General features: G+C 41.3%; 1 protein-coding gene across 4 annotated transcripts in view; it reads left to right on the top strand.

Annotated features, from left to right (window-relative positions):
• LOC129825245 (protein EFR3 homolog B) overlaps positions 1-14,630 on the top strand; it is a 64,941-nt gene extending 50,311 nt beyond the window's left edge. For all 4 annotated transcript variants that reach the window (XM_055885176.1, XM_055885174.1, XM_055885177.1 and 1 more), the window contains 11 exons: positions 23-195; positions 543-618; positions 770-931; positions 1,155-1,286; positions 1,379-1,446; positions 6,274-6,401; positions 6,746-6,837; positions 6,923-6,971; positions 7,140-7,246; positions 7,418-7,467; positions 8,538-14,630. In XM_055885176.1, coding sequence (XP_055741151.1) covers positions 23-195; positions 543-618; positions 770-931; positions 1,155-1,286; positions 1,379-1,446; positions 6,274-6,401; positions 6,746-6,837; positions 6,923-6,971; positions 7,140-7,246; positions 7,418-7,467; positions 8,538-8,643 — 1,143 coding nt within the window. In that variant the 3' untranslated portion in view covers positions 8,644-14,630. The remainder of the gene's footprint in view (positions 1-22; positions 196-542; positions 619-769; positions 932-1,154; positions 1,287-1,378; positions 1,447-6,273; positions 6,402-6,745; positions 6,838-6,922; positions 6,972-7,139; positions 7,247-7,417; positions 7,468-8,537) is intronic.
• Positions 14,631-15,133: the final 503 nt, after the last annotated feature.

The following is a 15,133-nucleotide window of genomic DNA, read 5'->3' as shown; positions in this document are numbered from 1 at the left end:
GCTCTCTCCTCCCTCTCCCCAGGTGACGACAGGGTTCCAGACCACCAACATGCTGACGGCGCTGCCCAACTCGTTCCTGGAGCCGCTGCTGTCCTTCTCTCTGATGGAGGACCCGGAGGTCAGACTGCTGGTGCTCACCATCCTCCTCAGTGTTATAGACAGACACGACAACACACCCAAGTTCTCCAGCATCAGGTCAGAACACTCCTCAGGCCAAGCTCTTTGTGACTCTTTCACTTTTTCTCTCATTCGCTTCCCCCCCAATCTGTCTTTATTTCTGCCCCTCAGACAGATCTCTCTATCCCTCTGTCCTTCTCTCTATCCCTCTGTCCTTATCTTTCACTCTCACTGTCAGGCTTTTGTCTCTCTTTGATTGTCATCCCTTCTCTCTCTCTGTCACTATCATTCTTTCCTCAGGCTTGCACTTGTCATTTTGAGGCATCTTGTCTTCTTGACCTGTCCTGCAAGAAGCACTGCGCTATGCTTTCACTCTCTCTGTATCTGTCCATATAATAATGCTAGTTTCCTGTCTCCTCCTACAGCATTATATCAGATATCTCTGTTCTCAAACTGAAAGTGGATAAGTGCTCTCGACAGGACAACCTTTTCATGAAAAAGGTAAACCTCTCTATCACCAGCTTGCTCTCTCTATCACCATCTCTCTCCACCTTCCTCACTCTCTCTCTCTCTCTCTCTCTCTCTCTCTCTCTCCCTCTCTCCATCTGCCACCCCCTCCTGCCTCACTCTCCTCTCTTTCTCTAATTCCCAGCATGCACAGCAGTTGTATCGCCACATCTACTTGGCGTGTAAGGAGCAGAGCAGTGGTCCGCAGCACTTTGAGACGCTCTACACCTTGCTGGCCCTCATCAGCATGGAACTGGCCAACGAAGAGGTGGTGGTGGACCTCATCAGACTGGCCCTGGCCCTGCAGGTACACACACAGACACACACACAGACACACACACACAGACACACAGACACACAGACACACAGACACACAGACACAGACACAGACACACACACAGACACACAGACACACACACACACACACACACACAGACACAGACACAGACACAGACACAGACACACACACACACACATTTAAGCCTCCCAGGACCAAGGTTATCAGTGTGATCTCTCTCTCTCTCCTGTAGGAGTTGGCTCAAACCAATGAGGAGTCTCTGTCAGTCTATAACCGCTGTGCTGTCCATGCCCTCTCTGCTGCCTACCTCAACCTCATCTGTCAACTCACCACCGTCCCCACCTTCTGTCAGCACATACACGAGGTACCTGTGTGCATCAGACCACTCTCTGCCTGCAATGTGCAGATGTAGGACTCCTCTAATGAATGACTTGTGTGTTGCTCACTCCCTCCCAGGTGATTGAGATGAGACAGAAGGAGGTACCCTTCCTCCTCCCTGAGGATGTCTTCATAGAAAACCCCAAGTAGGTTTACATCACTTTGGTATTTGTTAAGATTGGTATAGGTAAAGCTGTGTTTCCCCTAGGTTTTTTGACAGCAGTGGTGACGAGGGTAGTGGGGGGAGGGGGGAGAGGGGGTGTTTGGTAATGGCGTTTGCACAATGACATGCTAGCTTTTCCCATAGACTTCCAGTCATTGAGCCAATGGCAGAAATATGTAATAATATATATTCAAAAGTTTGGACACACCTACTCATTCCATGGTTTTTCTTTATTTTTACTATTTTCTACATTGTAGAATAATAGGGAAGACATCAACACAATGAAATAACACATATGGAATCATGTAGTAACCAAAAACATGTTAAACAAATCTGAGAGAGTGCCAAGAGTGTGCATAAGGCCCTAATCTATGGATTTCATATGACTGGGCAGGGGCGCTGCCATGGGTGGGCCTGTGAGGGCATAGGCCCACCCACTGGGGAGCAAGGCCCAGCCAATCAGAATGAGTTTTTCCCCACAAAAGGGGTTTATTACAGACAGAAAAAGTCCTCAGTTTCATCAGCTGTCCGGGTGGTTGGTCTCAGATCATTCCGCAGGTGAAGAAGCCAGATGTGGAGGTCCTGGGCTTGTGTGGTTACACGTGGTCTACGGTTGTGAGGCCAGTTGCACGTACTGCCAAATTCTCTAAAATGACATTAGAGGCAGCTTATGGTAGGAAAATGAACATTAAATTCTCTGGCAACAGCTCTGGTGGACATTCCTGCAGTCAGCATGCCAATTGCACACTCCCTCAAAACTTGAGACATCTGTGGCATTGTGTTGTGTGACAAAACTGCACATTTTTAGAGTGGCCTTTTATTGTCCTCAGCACAAGGTGCACCTGTGTAATTATCATGCCTTTTAATCAGCTTCTTCATATGCCACATCTGTCAGGTGGATGGATTATCTTGACAAAGGAGAAATGCTCAATAACAGGAATGTAAACAAATTTGTGCCAAAATCTGAGAGAAATAAGCTGTTTTTGCATATGGAACATTTCTGGGATCTTTTATTTCAGCTCATGAAACATGGGAACAGCACATGTTGTGTTTATATTTTTGTATATGTAGATATGGTTTGTTCTACTACGAGTGCCTTTTGCGTGCGTCCCTTTGATATTTTAAGTAGAAATGTTTCCCCAATATTGCACCCTGTGTAACTTCTAGGAAGATTTTAACCCACTTAAACCCACAATTTCTCCCTAGTTTTCACCATCATTGTAAAGCCCTAGTTATTTTCAAATCAAATTGTATTTTTCACATACGCCAAATACAACAGGTAGAACTTACCGTAAATTGTTTACTTACAAGCCCTTAACCAACAATGCAGTTTTAAGAAAATCAGAGTTAAGAAAATTACTAAATAAACTAAAGTTTAAAAAAGTAACACAATAAAATAACCATAACGAGGCTATTAACAGGGGGTACCGATTTAATGTGCAGTGGTACAGGTTAGTCGAGATAATATGTACATGTAGGTAGGGTACAAGGGACTATGCATATATAATAAACAGCGAGTATGTCACGTTCCTGACCTTATTTCCTTTGTTTAGTATTGTTTAGTTGGTCAGGACGTGAGCTGGGTGGGCATTCTATGTTATGTGTTTCTATGTTGGGTTCATTCAACTAGCCTGATATGGTTCTCAATCAGGGGCAGGTGTTTTATGTTTCCTCTGATTGAGAACCATATTAAGGTAGACTGTTTCTCACTGTTTGTTTGTGGGTGATTGTGTCTGTGTTTGTTCGCCACACGGTACTGTTTCGTTTCGTTCGTTCCTGTTCGTGCGTTCATGTTTTATGTTCTCTTGTTCAGGTCTGTTCACGTTGTTTTGTTGTTTTGTAGTTTATCAAGTGTTTTTCGTCTTCGTTGATATTATTAAAATTATTATGTATTCAACCCACGCTGCATTTTGGTCCGATCCTTGCTCCTCCTCAGACGAGGAGGAAGACGAGCGTTACAGAGTAGCTGCAGTGTATAAAAAGGAGCCTTTTGGACCTGGTCTTGGCGCTCCGGTACCACCTGCCGTGCGGTAGCAGAGTGAACAGTCTATGACTTGGGTGGCTGGAGTCTTTGACCATTTTTTTCGGCCTTCCTCTGACACTGCCTAGTGTAAAGGTCCTGGATGGCAGGAAGCTTGGACCCAGTGATGTACTGGGCCATACGCATTACCCTCTGTAACACCTTACGGATGCCAAGCAGTGATGCAACCGGTTAGGATACTCTCGATGGTGCAACTGTAGAACTTTTTGAGGATCTGGGGACCCATGCCAAATATTTTCAGTCTCCTGAGGGGGGATAGGCATTGTCGCGCCCTCTTCACGACTGTCTTGGTGTGTTTGGACCATCATAGTTTGTTGGTGATGTGGACACCAAGGAACTTGAAGCTCTCGACCCGCTCCACTACAGCATCGTCGATGTGAATGGGGGCGTGTTCGGACCTCCTTTTCCTGTAGTCTACGTTCAGCTCCTTTTTCTTGCTCACGTTTGTTGCGTTGACAGTCATTTCTGAAGTGTATTAATTATTTAGTGTGATTTAGTGATTCATTTGCATCTACAGTGCCTTCAGAAAGTATTCACACCCTACGACTTTTCCCACATTTTGAGTATGGTCAAGTTAATAATTACACTTTGGATGGTGTATCAATACACCCAGACTCTATGAAGATATAGGTGTCCTTCCTAACTCAGTTGCCTCATAGGAAGGAAACCGCTCAGGGATTTCACCTTGAGGCAAATGGTGACTTTAAAACAGTTTCAGAGTTTAATGGTTGTGACAGGAGAAAACTGAGGATGGATCAACAAGATTGTAGGTAACTCCACAATACTAACCTAAATGACAGTGAAAAGAAGGAAGCTAAGATTTTTTTTTTCCAGAACATGCATTCTGTTTGCAAAAAGGCACTAAAGCAAAACTGCAGAAAATGTGGCAAAGAAATGGACTTCATTTCCTGAATACAAATCGTAATGTTTGGGGCAAATGCAACACAACACAGAGTACTAGTCAAGCATGGTGGTGGACATCTAGGCAACATCCTAGAGGAAAACCTTGTTCAGTCTGCTTTCCAACAGACACTGGGAGACAAATTCACCTTTCAGCAGGACAATAACCTAAAACACAAGGCCAAATATACAATGGTTTGCTTACCAAGACAATATTTAATGTTCCTGAGTGGCCTAGTTAGCTTTGACTTAAATTGGCTTAAATCTATGTCAAGACTTGAAAATTGCTTTAGGATTTTTTTCAAGAATAATGTGCAAATATTGTACAATCCAGGTGTGCAAAGTTCTTAGAGACTTACCCAGAAAGACTCATAGCTGTAATCGCTGCCAAAGGTGCTTCTACAAAGTATTGACTCATGGGTGTGACTACTTATGTAGATGATATATTTCTGCATTTAATTTTCAATAAATTTGCCAAAAAAATAAATATGTTTTGACTTTGTCATTATGGGGAATTATGTGTAGGTTGGTAAGAATTATTATGATTTTTTTTAAATCAACAAAATGTGGAATAAGTCAAGGGGTATGAATACTTTCTGAAGGCACTGTATGATATTATATTATAGGTCTCAGTGGTAGTTCTGAGCGATTAACCGAAATGTTTGTTATTTTAATTTTTTTAAACAACTAATTGACCGACATTGGTTAAATTATTTTGAATTCCATTTCGTTCTCTTTTTTTCTGCAAGCTTAATTCACACATTGCACAGTTTCTCTAGAGATAAATCAGATCCAGCCTGAACTGTGCGATGGGAGTTTCCAACAGGCCAATATTCTACATAGTTTATCTCATAAAATGTGGTAATTAACTACAATAAGCATAATCCATTGTGCATCTACTTGTCTGGTCTGTGTTTCTTTTATGCCTCCTATGGAAGAAACAGAAGGATGCAAGATTTTGAGGAGATAGAGCAGCTGTTGCGCCGCGAGGTATCTACCTGAAAATACATGATTATAAAAGTTATGCCTTATTTACTTTGAAGAACTACAAAATTGTGATTTTATCAGACAGCATAGGCCAAAGCTCTATAGATATGAGATATAGAATGAAATAATTAATTAATCAATTAAAATAAATGTAATATACACAACAACTGAAATATTTTTGTAAAGTAATGTGAATAAATGATGGTTAATTAGTGATAAGCAGTAATGGGCAGTCACTACCAACATGGGACTTGTTTTACAGCTTTCACCCCAAATCAATTTTGAATCGAACCGACCTCGAAGTTCACTAATCGCTCAGCACTACTCAGTGAATAGGAGTAGTAGTCTGGGTTCTTGCTCTTCCCACAGCCCTCTTTTGTTCTTTCCATTAGAAAGACATTTCACTTATGATTCATGAAGCATTCAGCCACAGTCAACACAGCTTTTAACAGACCTTCCTTCCTTTTCGTCTCAACCCGTAAATCCTTTTAGTGATGCATTTAAAGAGAGCTATTCTAAGTTCTGTGTGTGTGTGTGTGTGTGTGTGTGTATCTGTGTGCTCTTTGCTGTTTGTCGCTCTGTGAACTTCCTCAAGGCTTTTGTGAACTCTACAGATGAAAGCGGTGCAGCTTATGGATGCAGGGTTACTTTCCTCCATATATTGCTTTCATACTTCATCTCCCCAGTCTTTTAAGATGTGGAGTAAATAAGATCTGGAGTAAATGAAGAAGTCTCCTCTCGTTTAGTCCTTCTCTGATCTTCCTTCTGTCTTTCCATGTCTTCTGTCCTGTCCCCCTCTTCTTTCATCTCTCTTCTCCCCCATCTCTCTTACCGTTTGTCTTCGGTCTCTGTGCTCTGCGTCTCTTCTTTCCTGTCTCCCAGGCTCCCTGCCTCTCTGGAGAAGTTGGAGGGGGATGTTCTGTTCCAGCAGTCTAAGATCACAGAAGTCCTGGGGGGCAGTGGCTACAACACAGACAGGCTGGCCACACCCTACATCCCTCAGTTCACAGGTAACACACACCTTTCACCTTGCATGAGAACATGTGCTCAAATCTTACTAAGATCAGTAGCTTCAAAAAGGATGGGTGATGAGGAGTAATCCAACTGAAATGGTTAACCTTTGGAACAGCGATGCACGCAGCCTGTGTTTTGATCCATGCCTGTAGAGTGAATGGAAATAAAAAAGAGGTGAATTGCACCTCTTCTACAATGCACCTGAGTTAATAGTGTGTACTGCACCTTCGTCACTGGGTGACCACTTTGTTGTTGATTGAATTCCAGATTGCCTCTTTAATCCCAAGCCATTGTACTCATCGTGGGTCATTTTTCAGCTAAATTGTTGTGCTCTCTCTAGACGAGGACCGTCTGTCCAAGAGGAAGAGCATTGGAGAGACTATCTCACTACAGGTGGAGGTAGAGTCTAGGAACAGCCCAGAGAAAGAGGAGGTAAGGAGAAACACAAACACTTGCACACCAAAAATGTCCCCCATCTCTTCTGTCCCTCACTCTCTCTCTCTCTCTCATTCTACAGAGGACTCCAGCAGAGGAGATCACATTTGAAACTCTGAAAAACGCCATCGGTAAGTACCCATCAGCGCTGTATCACTCATGAGTCATTTGGTCAGGCAGCAGGACATTGAGTTAGCAGACAGTAATGTGTTCTATTGGACCGTTATCAATCTGTCCCTCCAAGGACATTGTGATTGTATCAGTAGTACAACAATACCGAATTGTGTGTGTCTCCTCAGTGGACAGTGTGGGGATGGAGGAGCAGGAGAGAGAGCGCAGGAGGCAGGTGGTGGAGAAGTTCCAGAAGGCCCCCTTCGAGGAGATAGCTGCCCACTGCGGTGCCAGGGTAAAAAAATATATAATTCTACCCCCATGTTTAAAAAACCTAAATTCTGCCGTTGCATGATTTAAATATCACTGTTGAGTTTTTCAATTCATTATCTTACTTTTGTATTTTTTATTTTGTGGTTTCATTCTATTTCTGACTCTGATGCTGGTCTCTGCTTGTTCTTTACAGGCCACATTGCTGCAGAGCAAACTCAATCAGATCTTTGAGATCACAATCCGGTAAGAAACAAGAAGAAAAGAAAGAATAGTCCAAACAGAAGCTATGATGATGTAATTCCCACTTTAGAAGTGCTCAGAAACATCCACTCACTCAGAACATTTCTTCAGTTATCATTCACCATTCAGTTCCTTAGGGTGAAAATGTAACCCAAAACAAACTGCAAAATGCATCCGTCGAGTTTGCAGTGTCACAAGCTTGATGTAGTCATTACCTGCTAGGAATATGGGACCTAATACTCAACTTTTGACTACTTTAATACACTGAGTGAATGTGTCCCAGTACTTATGACATGAAAATACCCTCAAATAAATGGTGAGATTCTTTACTGTAGCCTCATATCCAAAATGCTGGAGTGTAGAGACACATTTTTTATTTTAGCTTTACTGTCCAAATACATATGGAGGTGAGTGTACATTGTAGACATGAGGAGTGTGTTTGTGTGGGTGGAGGGGGGGATGGTGTTGCTCAGGAGCCAGATATTTAACGGAGGTTAGCGTTTATTGGCAGGGTGTTGCCCTGGAGGCAGAATTTAGACGTTTCCTCTGGAGTCAAAATTGGCTATATCGGAAATGTGCTTTTTGGTCTTAATTGAAGGTTAGGGCTAAGTATTAGGGTTAGGTTTAAGCTGGCACGGTGGCTGTGCCAGCTATTGAACACTATAGTGCAGCCTCTGGTAGATTACTCATCTGAATAAATGCCAACCTGCATGTTTTTAACAGGCCAGGTTGGAGGGTACAATTATATCATAATGTTAGGTGCATACTGGAGTCTTGGTATGGGCACAAGTAGGCACACTATGACTTGAACAGCATCAATTGGAATTAATACCTTTACCCCCTCCCCACCCACATAAACGCATACATACTTCTCACCACTGTAAAGTATGCCAGTCCACATGCCAAGAGAACAGAGGATTCCCGTAGGCACTTAGTATGATATAATTGTACCCTCCAACCTGTCCTGTTAAATATCTGGCACACTCTATGACTTGAGCAACATAATTTGGAATGTTTTAGAACACCTTCCCCATGTTCTTGATGATGAAGTTCTCTCTCTCTGCCCTTCCCAGACCCCCTCCCAGCCCGTCTGGCACCATCTCATCAGGCTACGGCCAGACTCAGAGCCGCTCGGTGCCCGTCTACGAGATGAAGTTCCCTGACCTCTGTGTCTACTAGCCCTAAAGGTCAGGGGTCACCCTAGGAGGAGAGGGGAACGGGGGGTGGAGCTACAGCAGCCCTCGGTGTTAAAACAACTACAGATACTGTGCCCTGTTCCCCCTGCTCCCCATTCTCATTCTGTCAAGAGCTACTGACATGACTGACAATGTGTTTTTTGCACTGTGATCGCAGACAAATCAAATTGACAAACAAAAAGGCAGCAGTGTGAGCTATTGACCCTTCACCCTTTGCTCGACCCCCTCCCTCCATCCTAAAAATTCCCATATGACTGCCATCGGCTTGGATTAGACTGTAGCCAGAAAGACCGTGGAGAAGAACAATGGATGGACTGAGGATGGATAGAACAGGGAGGAGAGAACATAGTGATCCCCAGTTTTAACCTTCTCCTTTTCCCCCTGATTAACTTTCTGCATGCCCACCACTCTAAACACCACCCTTGAGCCCATTACTAGTGTCTAGTCGTTGTCCTAATTTATCCCTCACTGGATGCATTACTACCCAAAGTGCACCAACAACAAAATGGCTAATTGCCAAATATAACATAATCAAATGTTCTCATTAGTTTTATTGTATTGTAATTATTTTGTTTTTCAGTACTGGAAAGGGACAATGTTAAGTACCTGGCAATGGAAGCTGTAATGAAAAATGTAGGTAATCTAGTGTTTTAGTTTTCAGTGGGATGACTACTTCTGAAACACTATCCCCACTCCCTGCTCTCAGACCATTCAGTTCTAAATCAACGGTGCATTGTGTTTGCTTGGTGCTTTTCATGTCTTTTTAGGCTTTTATTTTAAGTCTCTGGGGTGAGAACTCCAGAGTATTTTTTTGTATCGCTGCGTGTTAGCCGGGAGTGCTTTTGATGCTGACTCAAATTATCTTCATTTTCTATTTTTTACCCCCTTTTTAAATGTTGTATATTTTAATCCATGATTTGACTGCAAAGGTTAAAGTGTGTGACGTGTGTGCTGTCCTCCGAAATGTGAGCGTGCCCTACAGGTGACAGCAGAACTAGATTCAACCAGTCTAACCGTTCATAAAACCAGTCATAGCTTTTCCACTTTGTAAGGATCTGAAGAGTGTACAGTTATGTTTACATACTCAAACACTAGCATATGGGTCGTTCCATCAATACGGTGCCTTTTGAGATGTGGAACTTGGTTAAAAAAAACTTCTGATTTCACCTAATTTTAACATTGTTGTAAAGAGCAAGAGATAAAAATAATAATAATACTATATATAGTAAGTGCCTATTAAGTGCCAAATAAAGTAACAGGGTTGACGATTTCATCTTAAATCAGCCATAAATCCCGTTAGAAGGGATTGGAAGCTTGTTGTGTGCAACAGGGAGGGGCAAATGCATGGAAGCTTCACATGTTTTTGTTAAAACATTTCTAGCCTGTCTGAATGGGTCACAGGGTTTACGTGTTATGCTCGACCCACTCAGTTTTCACCACAAAACACCAGAAAATGGCCAAAAAGAGTAGAACCAGCTCACCTGCTCTTACATTATGATTTCACTATTAGATGTTCAACATTTCTTGATGTTTTTTTCTTTTTCTTCAAAGGAATAGTTTCACCATATTCAGTTCACATAACAGGGTTAACCATAATAGGAGGGACATGTTTTGTTTTTTTACCTTAAAATGAATCACTAATCACATGAAATAAATGATCATCTTCAGAAATGACTTTGTCAAAGCAACAAGGGCTTTGATGGTGAAAACTTTTGTGGGGTTAAGTAGGTTAAAATCTTCCTGGAAGTCAGAGGGTGCATGGAAGGACATGTCAAAATGCTGAATCTTTGCACTTTAGCAAGTCTTTATTCATATACAAAAATATTTATTTAGTTCTCCATATGGTCTATAAAAAATGGCACTTCATTGACTATAACAGGGTTTTAAAATTGAATATTGATGCACAATTTCGAAAGGTGCTCATTTTGTTGAACGACCCATATAGACTAATTAATCAACCCACATTATTATTTGTCATATACAGATCTGCTATCTTAATTTTATCTCTCGGTTGTCGCAAGAAATGGTAATTGTAGTGTATTCAAGGTTTAAAAAGGCTTCTAAAGTTCGTAATTTCCACTTAAAAATGTGACTTGATTTGACCTAACGAAAAATGTATCAACCCTTACAAAAATGTCCAATAATTATAATTCACATTTCCTGTTGCTGTTGGATTATTTTCCTGCTGTGAGAAGCAGGGTCAAATTAAGATTGTGTGTGTGTATACAGAGAAGTACATGACATATCTAGCTATAAACATGATGTAAATTAGTTTTTTTTGTGTATAGATCTATAAATATCATTTTAGATTGCACTGACTAGCTATAGTTAAGGGAAATATCTACTAAATGTTTAAGAGTATATAAATGAGAACTATCCAGTATGGCATAAAATCAGGACGGACTGTGACTGGAACAGGGATGGCCTGTAAAGATACTATAATATTATGTTTGGTGTTACTGCCAGACAGAGAGCAGTGGAGAGGAGAGTGATGAAGATCTAGGGAGTAGTTCCCTCAGACGTATTAAAGGGCGACTGCACTTCCTGATGTAGCCTCATTTTGAAGATTGCTCATTAAGAAATGCTAGTGGGCATGGCTGATGTCAAATGAGAGTTGTCTTAGGGGTGTGGATTGATGTGGGTGTGTTATGTTCACTTAATCGTATCCTGACAGGTACTGTTGTTTGACCCTCCTGAGTCACTGTACAATAACACAGCCACTTCTTCAAAATAGTCTGATTTAATTTAAGATCAATAAAAACATCTGTAATTAATTTAGTCATGCAATTTTAGATCTAGCTAAGGTGTTTGATGCAGTATATCTCAAGTAAATAAACGTGCATGAAAAACTAGTCCGTGCACTGCATTATCGAGTCGGGAAAGTCTGGCTGTGAGCTCAGGACTGATTTCTGAGAACAATAACTTGTCTACAACTTCATCATCTGCAAGCTGTTTATCAGTGCCCAAAATCACTTTCCAGCTAAATTACAACTCTGTTTGTCAATGAAGCTAGCAAGTAGTAGCTAGAAGGCGTATTGAGCAGCCAGGCCACAATCAGCTTATTAAGTCACTCGAAATTGAGTTACAGATGGGATACAAGTGCGATACAAGATCGTCTCAATTCTCAATTCTCATTTTGCCCCAAAAAAGTGGCAGACTCGGGGGTTTGACATTTTCAAACACATCCGCATGTGGCCAGTCCTTAAAGGGATTAGGGCCAGTGGTTATTTCAACATAACGTTGTTGACGGGTTGTCTTATGTAAACAAATCTGAGGCGCTGCGTATTTGGCAGGTCTGTCTCACTGGAGGTTCTGGCTGCTAGTGGGCATGATCCTAATCCATACCCAACCCTTCAGGAAGTTACTTCATATACTAGGTTTTATCCTATTTACACTTTGTAATCAATTTTGACTCTAGAATGAATGTTACTGACTCATATTGATGCCACACAGGCCGTTTTAAAACCCGAGACGTTAGAGATGATCTAGTGTGTAGTTCCCTCAGACATCTTAACGTCTGTAATACACCAGAGAGATGTTGCAGGAGGGAAAGCAAGTTAGCAACATACCCCCCCTACCTGTAATCATACTGCCATTATTATCCTTTATTACAACTACAGTCAGTGTGTTTAGTCCAACGATAGTGCCACGTTATTATATCAGGTCCTCCTCATCCTTTCCCTACTGATGACGTCATCATTATGATTGTTAGCCCTTTGTATGTGAGTGGAGAGAGACGAGCCTGGACTGGACAGTAGATACTGGTCACAGAAGTAGCTTCCTAAGAATACGTCTCTGCCGGTGTGTCTGGGGCTCGTACTTTCAGCTCATGCTCTTACAGATTGTCGCAAAACGAAGTACAATGGCAATAATTATAAGTCTTATGATGGTTTGAGGTTTTCTGAACTAGCCAGATCAGGCAGTCTACAGTCCAGTTTAGCCAACTCTGAAACAGACTGGCCTTCCAGGCTGAAATAGCCCCATCTGAAGATAGTCCATATTCTGTGTTTTAATAAATGACTTCTGTACCTGGACGGTGCTGTGACACCTTCTGTACCCGTGACATTGTGAGACTCCTTCCTTCCTGTGCTAGTGTAAACTGACTCCCAAACTGTGCTAGTGTAAACTGTGCTAGTGTAAACTGGGCGTGCTCTATATGTGTCACTGTCATAACCAGTTGATGTCTGTTTCTGACAAAATGTCATATTGTGATTAGTGTTAACTGCCCATTATGCAGTGTTCTGTAGGTTTTGTTTCTACTATGTATTGTCTCTGTCAACCCATGCCAGTAGTTTACCGGATTGTCCATTGACGTGTCAATTTTTACAAGGTTCATGTTTACTGAGTAACTTTGTCATTGTGTGTGTTCGTCCGTGCATTCGTGTGTGCATTTGTGTGTGCTTGTGTATTCAGTCATCATCCCAAGACCAAACTAATGATCAGACCCAGTTTACAATCCAGTCCATTAACTCCTCTTCCTCCTTCTCACGAAGAACAATGTAATCAGCATCATGCAGCTCTCTATCCTCCCAACGAAGCCAATAACAAGTCACAGTAACAGATGAACACTACAGTGTTTTTTTGGCAGATAATACTGTAGTATTTACTATAGTGTACTTCAATATTCTATAGTAAGTACTACACATGATCGGGGGATACTACATTGTGTAGTATAGTAAGTACTGTAGTATTCTATAGTAAACTTATGTTTTTCGTGTGGGTACATTTCTTAGGAACTAAACAACAACAGTTCTGCTTGGTGTAAGTAAATCTAATGCTTATTAGATCTGTTACACCTTTCTGTCCACTCATCTCCTTTTCCTTGTATAGTAAATGTAGCTCTTTACATTGTAGTGCTGTAGGTCAAACTATCTAATCTGTGAACTTTGCACTTTAAACTGGATTTCCTAGTGACAGAGGCAGCTTGTACATGGAGAAAATGCCTTATGATGAGTGCTGGACCTGACTTTGCATGCTAGTGATGTAGCTACGTACAGTTCAATGACCGTCTAGCTGAATATATGTATGTTACTGTTTCTTCCTGATCAAATTACCATTAAACATTTAATTTTGTCTTTGCCAATTGCACTGAAGATGTTCTGTTTCGAAGAAACCTTTATTGCTGAAATTATAAGAAAAACACATACTTTTTAATTGAACTGTATGTAGTATGGCTGTTGTAGAAGCACCATGTCTCTCAGTACCAATGTCGTAAGATGTAGACATATTGTCAAATACAGTAGGATGCCCACACAGTTGGTGTACATACAGCAACATTTTAACAGACAGCTACGTAGTAGAAATCAGCATAGTTCATTGCCAATTAGTAAAAGAAGAGACCGTCTTAGCATTGGCAGTGACATTGAGGACTTCCCCAATTTTAATATAGTCAACTGTTTGGAACTTCCAAATTCCTTGGCTGATCCCTCCTGGTGACTCTTGGAGTCATGTCCAACCAGGTGATCAGGAGAGATCAGACAATCGTGAAGAGAATTGACTACTTCAAAATGGTGCTGCCCATGCTGTCACAGACGCTACAATGCCACAGATACAAAGATAAGTCCTCTATCTCTGAGAAAAACTAATCTCAGAAGTGAGACTGGACTGTGGTAGAATGTCCCCCTGAAATTTCACCTAGCTTTTTCAGGTGAAATTGAATTATTTATGTATAATAGGCTACAGTGTTTCAAACAGTCGTAGGTTTTTCCATCACAATACAACAGCATGCGGTAGTGTGTGACTGATTGTCAGACTATAGGTGAGGTGTTCTCTCTCCATAGTTTGATAGACTGCATTATGTGATGTTTGTATTGTTATTTAAACACTACTGTGCAGCATTAACTGACTCACTGACTGTATCCTCCTGATCCTGAATGTTTGTCCTGCTCAGCTGTTTTTTTTTTTTCATCCTGATTGTCATTTGATTGGTTGTCAAATAAATTAACTTTACGAATGTTGGCGTCGCCAAAATATGCTGGTATGATGTTTCTTTCTGAATCTGTAAAGGTAATCCTGATGGCAGCAGCTCTAACGCATATTGTAGCATTAAAGGGTGTTACCATACCCACTGAGGGTAGGACAGTGTTCTATTGGGTAGCCTGCTGTCTATCTGACAGCTGAGTGAAGAATGACTCTTAAGACTAAGGATTTAAGAATATAATTACGAGTGTGTCTCTGAGGAATGAGAGACTGTCCACCAGTACAGCACACGGTCTTCTCACCTCATTAGTGAAAATGTACTCTGCTTCAGAGGAAAAGAGAAATACAGTGCCTGTTGTAAGTCTACACAACTCTTGCAGCACAGTCTTCATATTTTGCTGCCTTAAAATGAAATCAAAACATTTGTTAACTTAGATTTTTTTTCCTGATGTACACAACCTACTTCACATCTTCAAAGTGAAAGAACAATTATAGAGAATGTTTTAAAAACAATTGTTTTTAATAATAATTGAACAAATTTCTCGATTGTGTAT

This window comes from Salvelinus fontinalis, chromosome 27 (assembly GCF_029448725.1).
Source record: "Salvelinus fontinalis isolate EN_2023a chromosome 27, ASM2944872v1, whole genome shotgun sequence".
NCBI lineage: Eukaryota > Metazoa > Chordata > Actinopteri > Salmoniformes > Salmonidae > Salvelinus > Salvelinus fontinalis.
The sequence above is the reverse complement of the archived record's forward strand: the minus strand, read 5'-3'. Positions and strand labels throughout refer to the sequence as shown.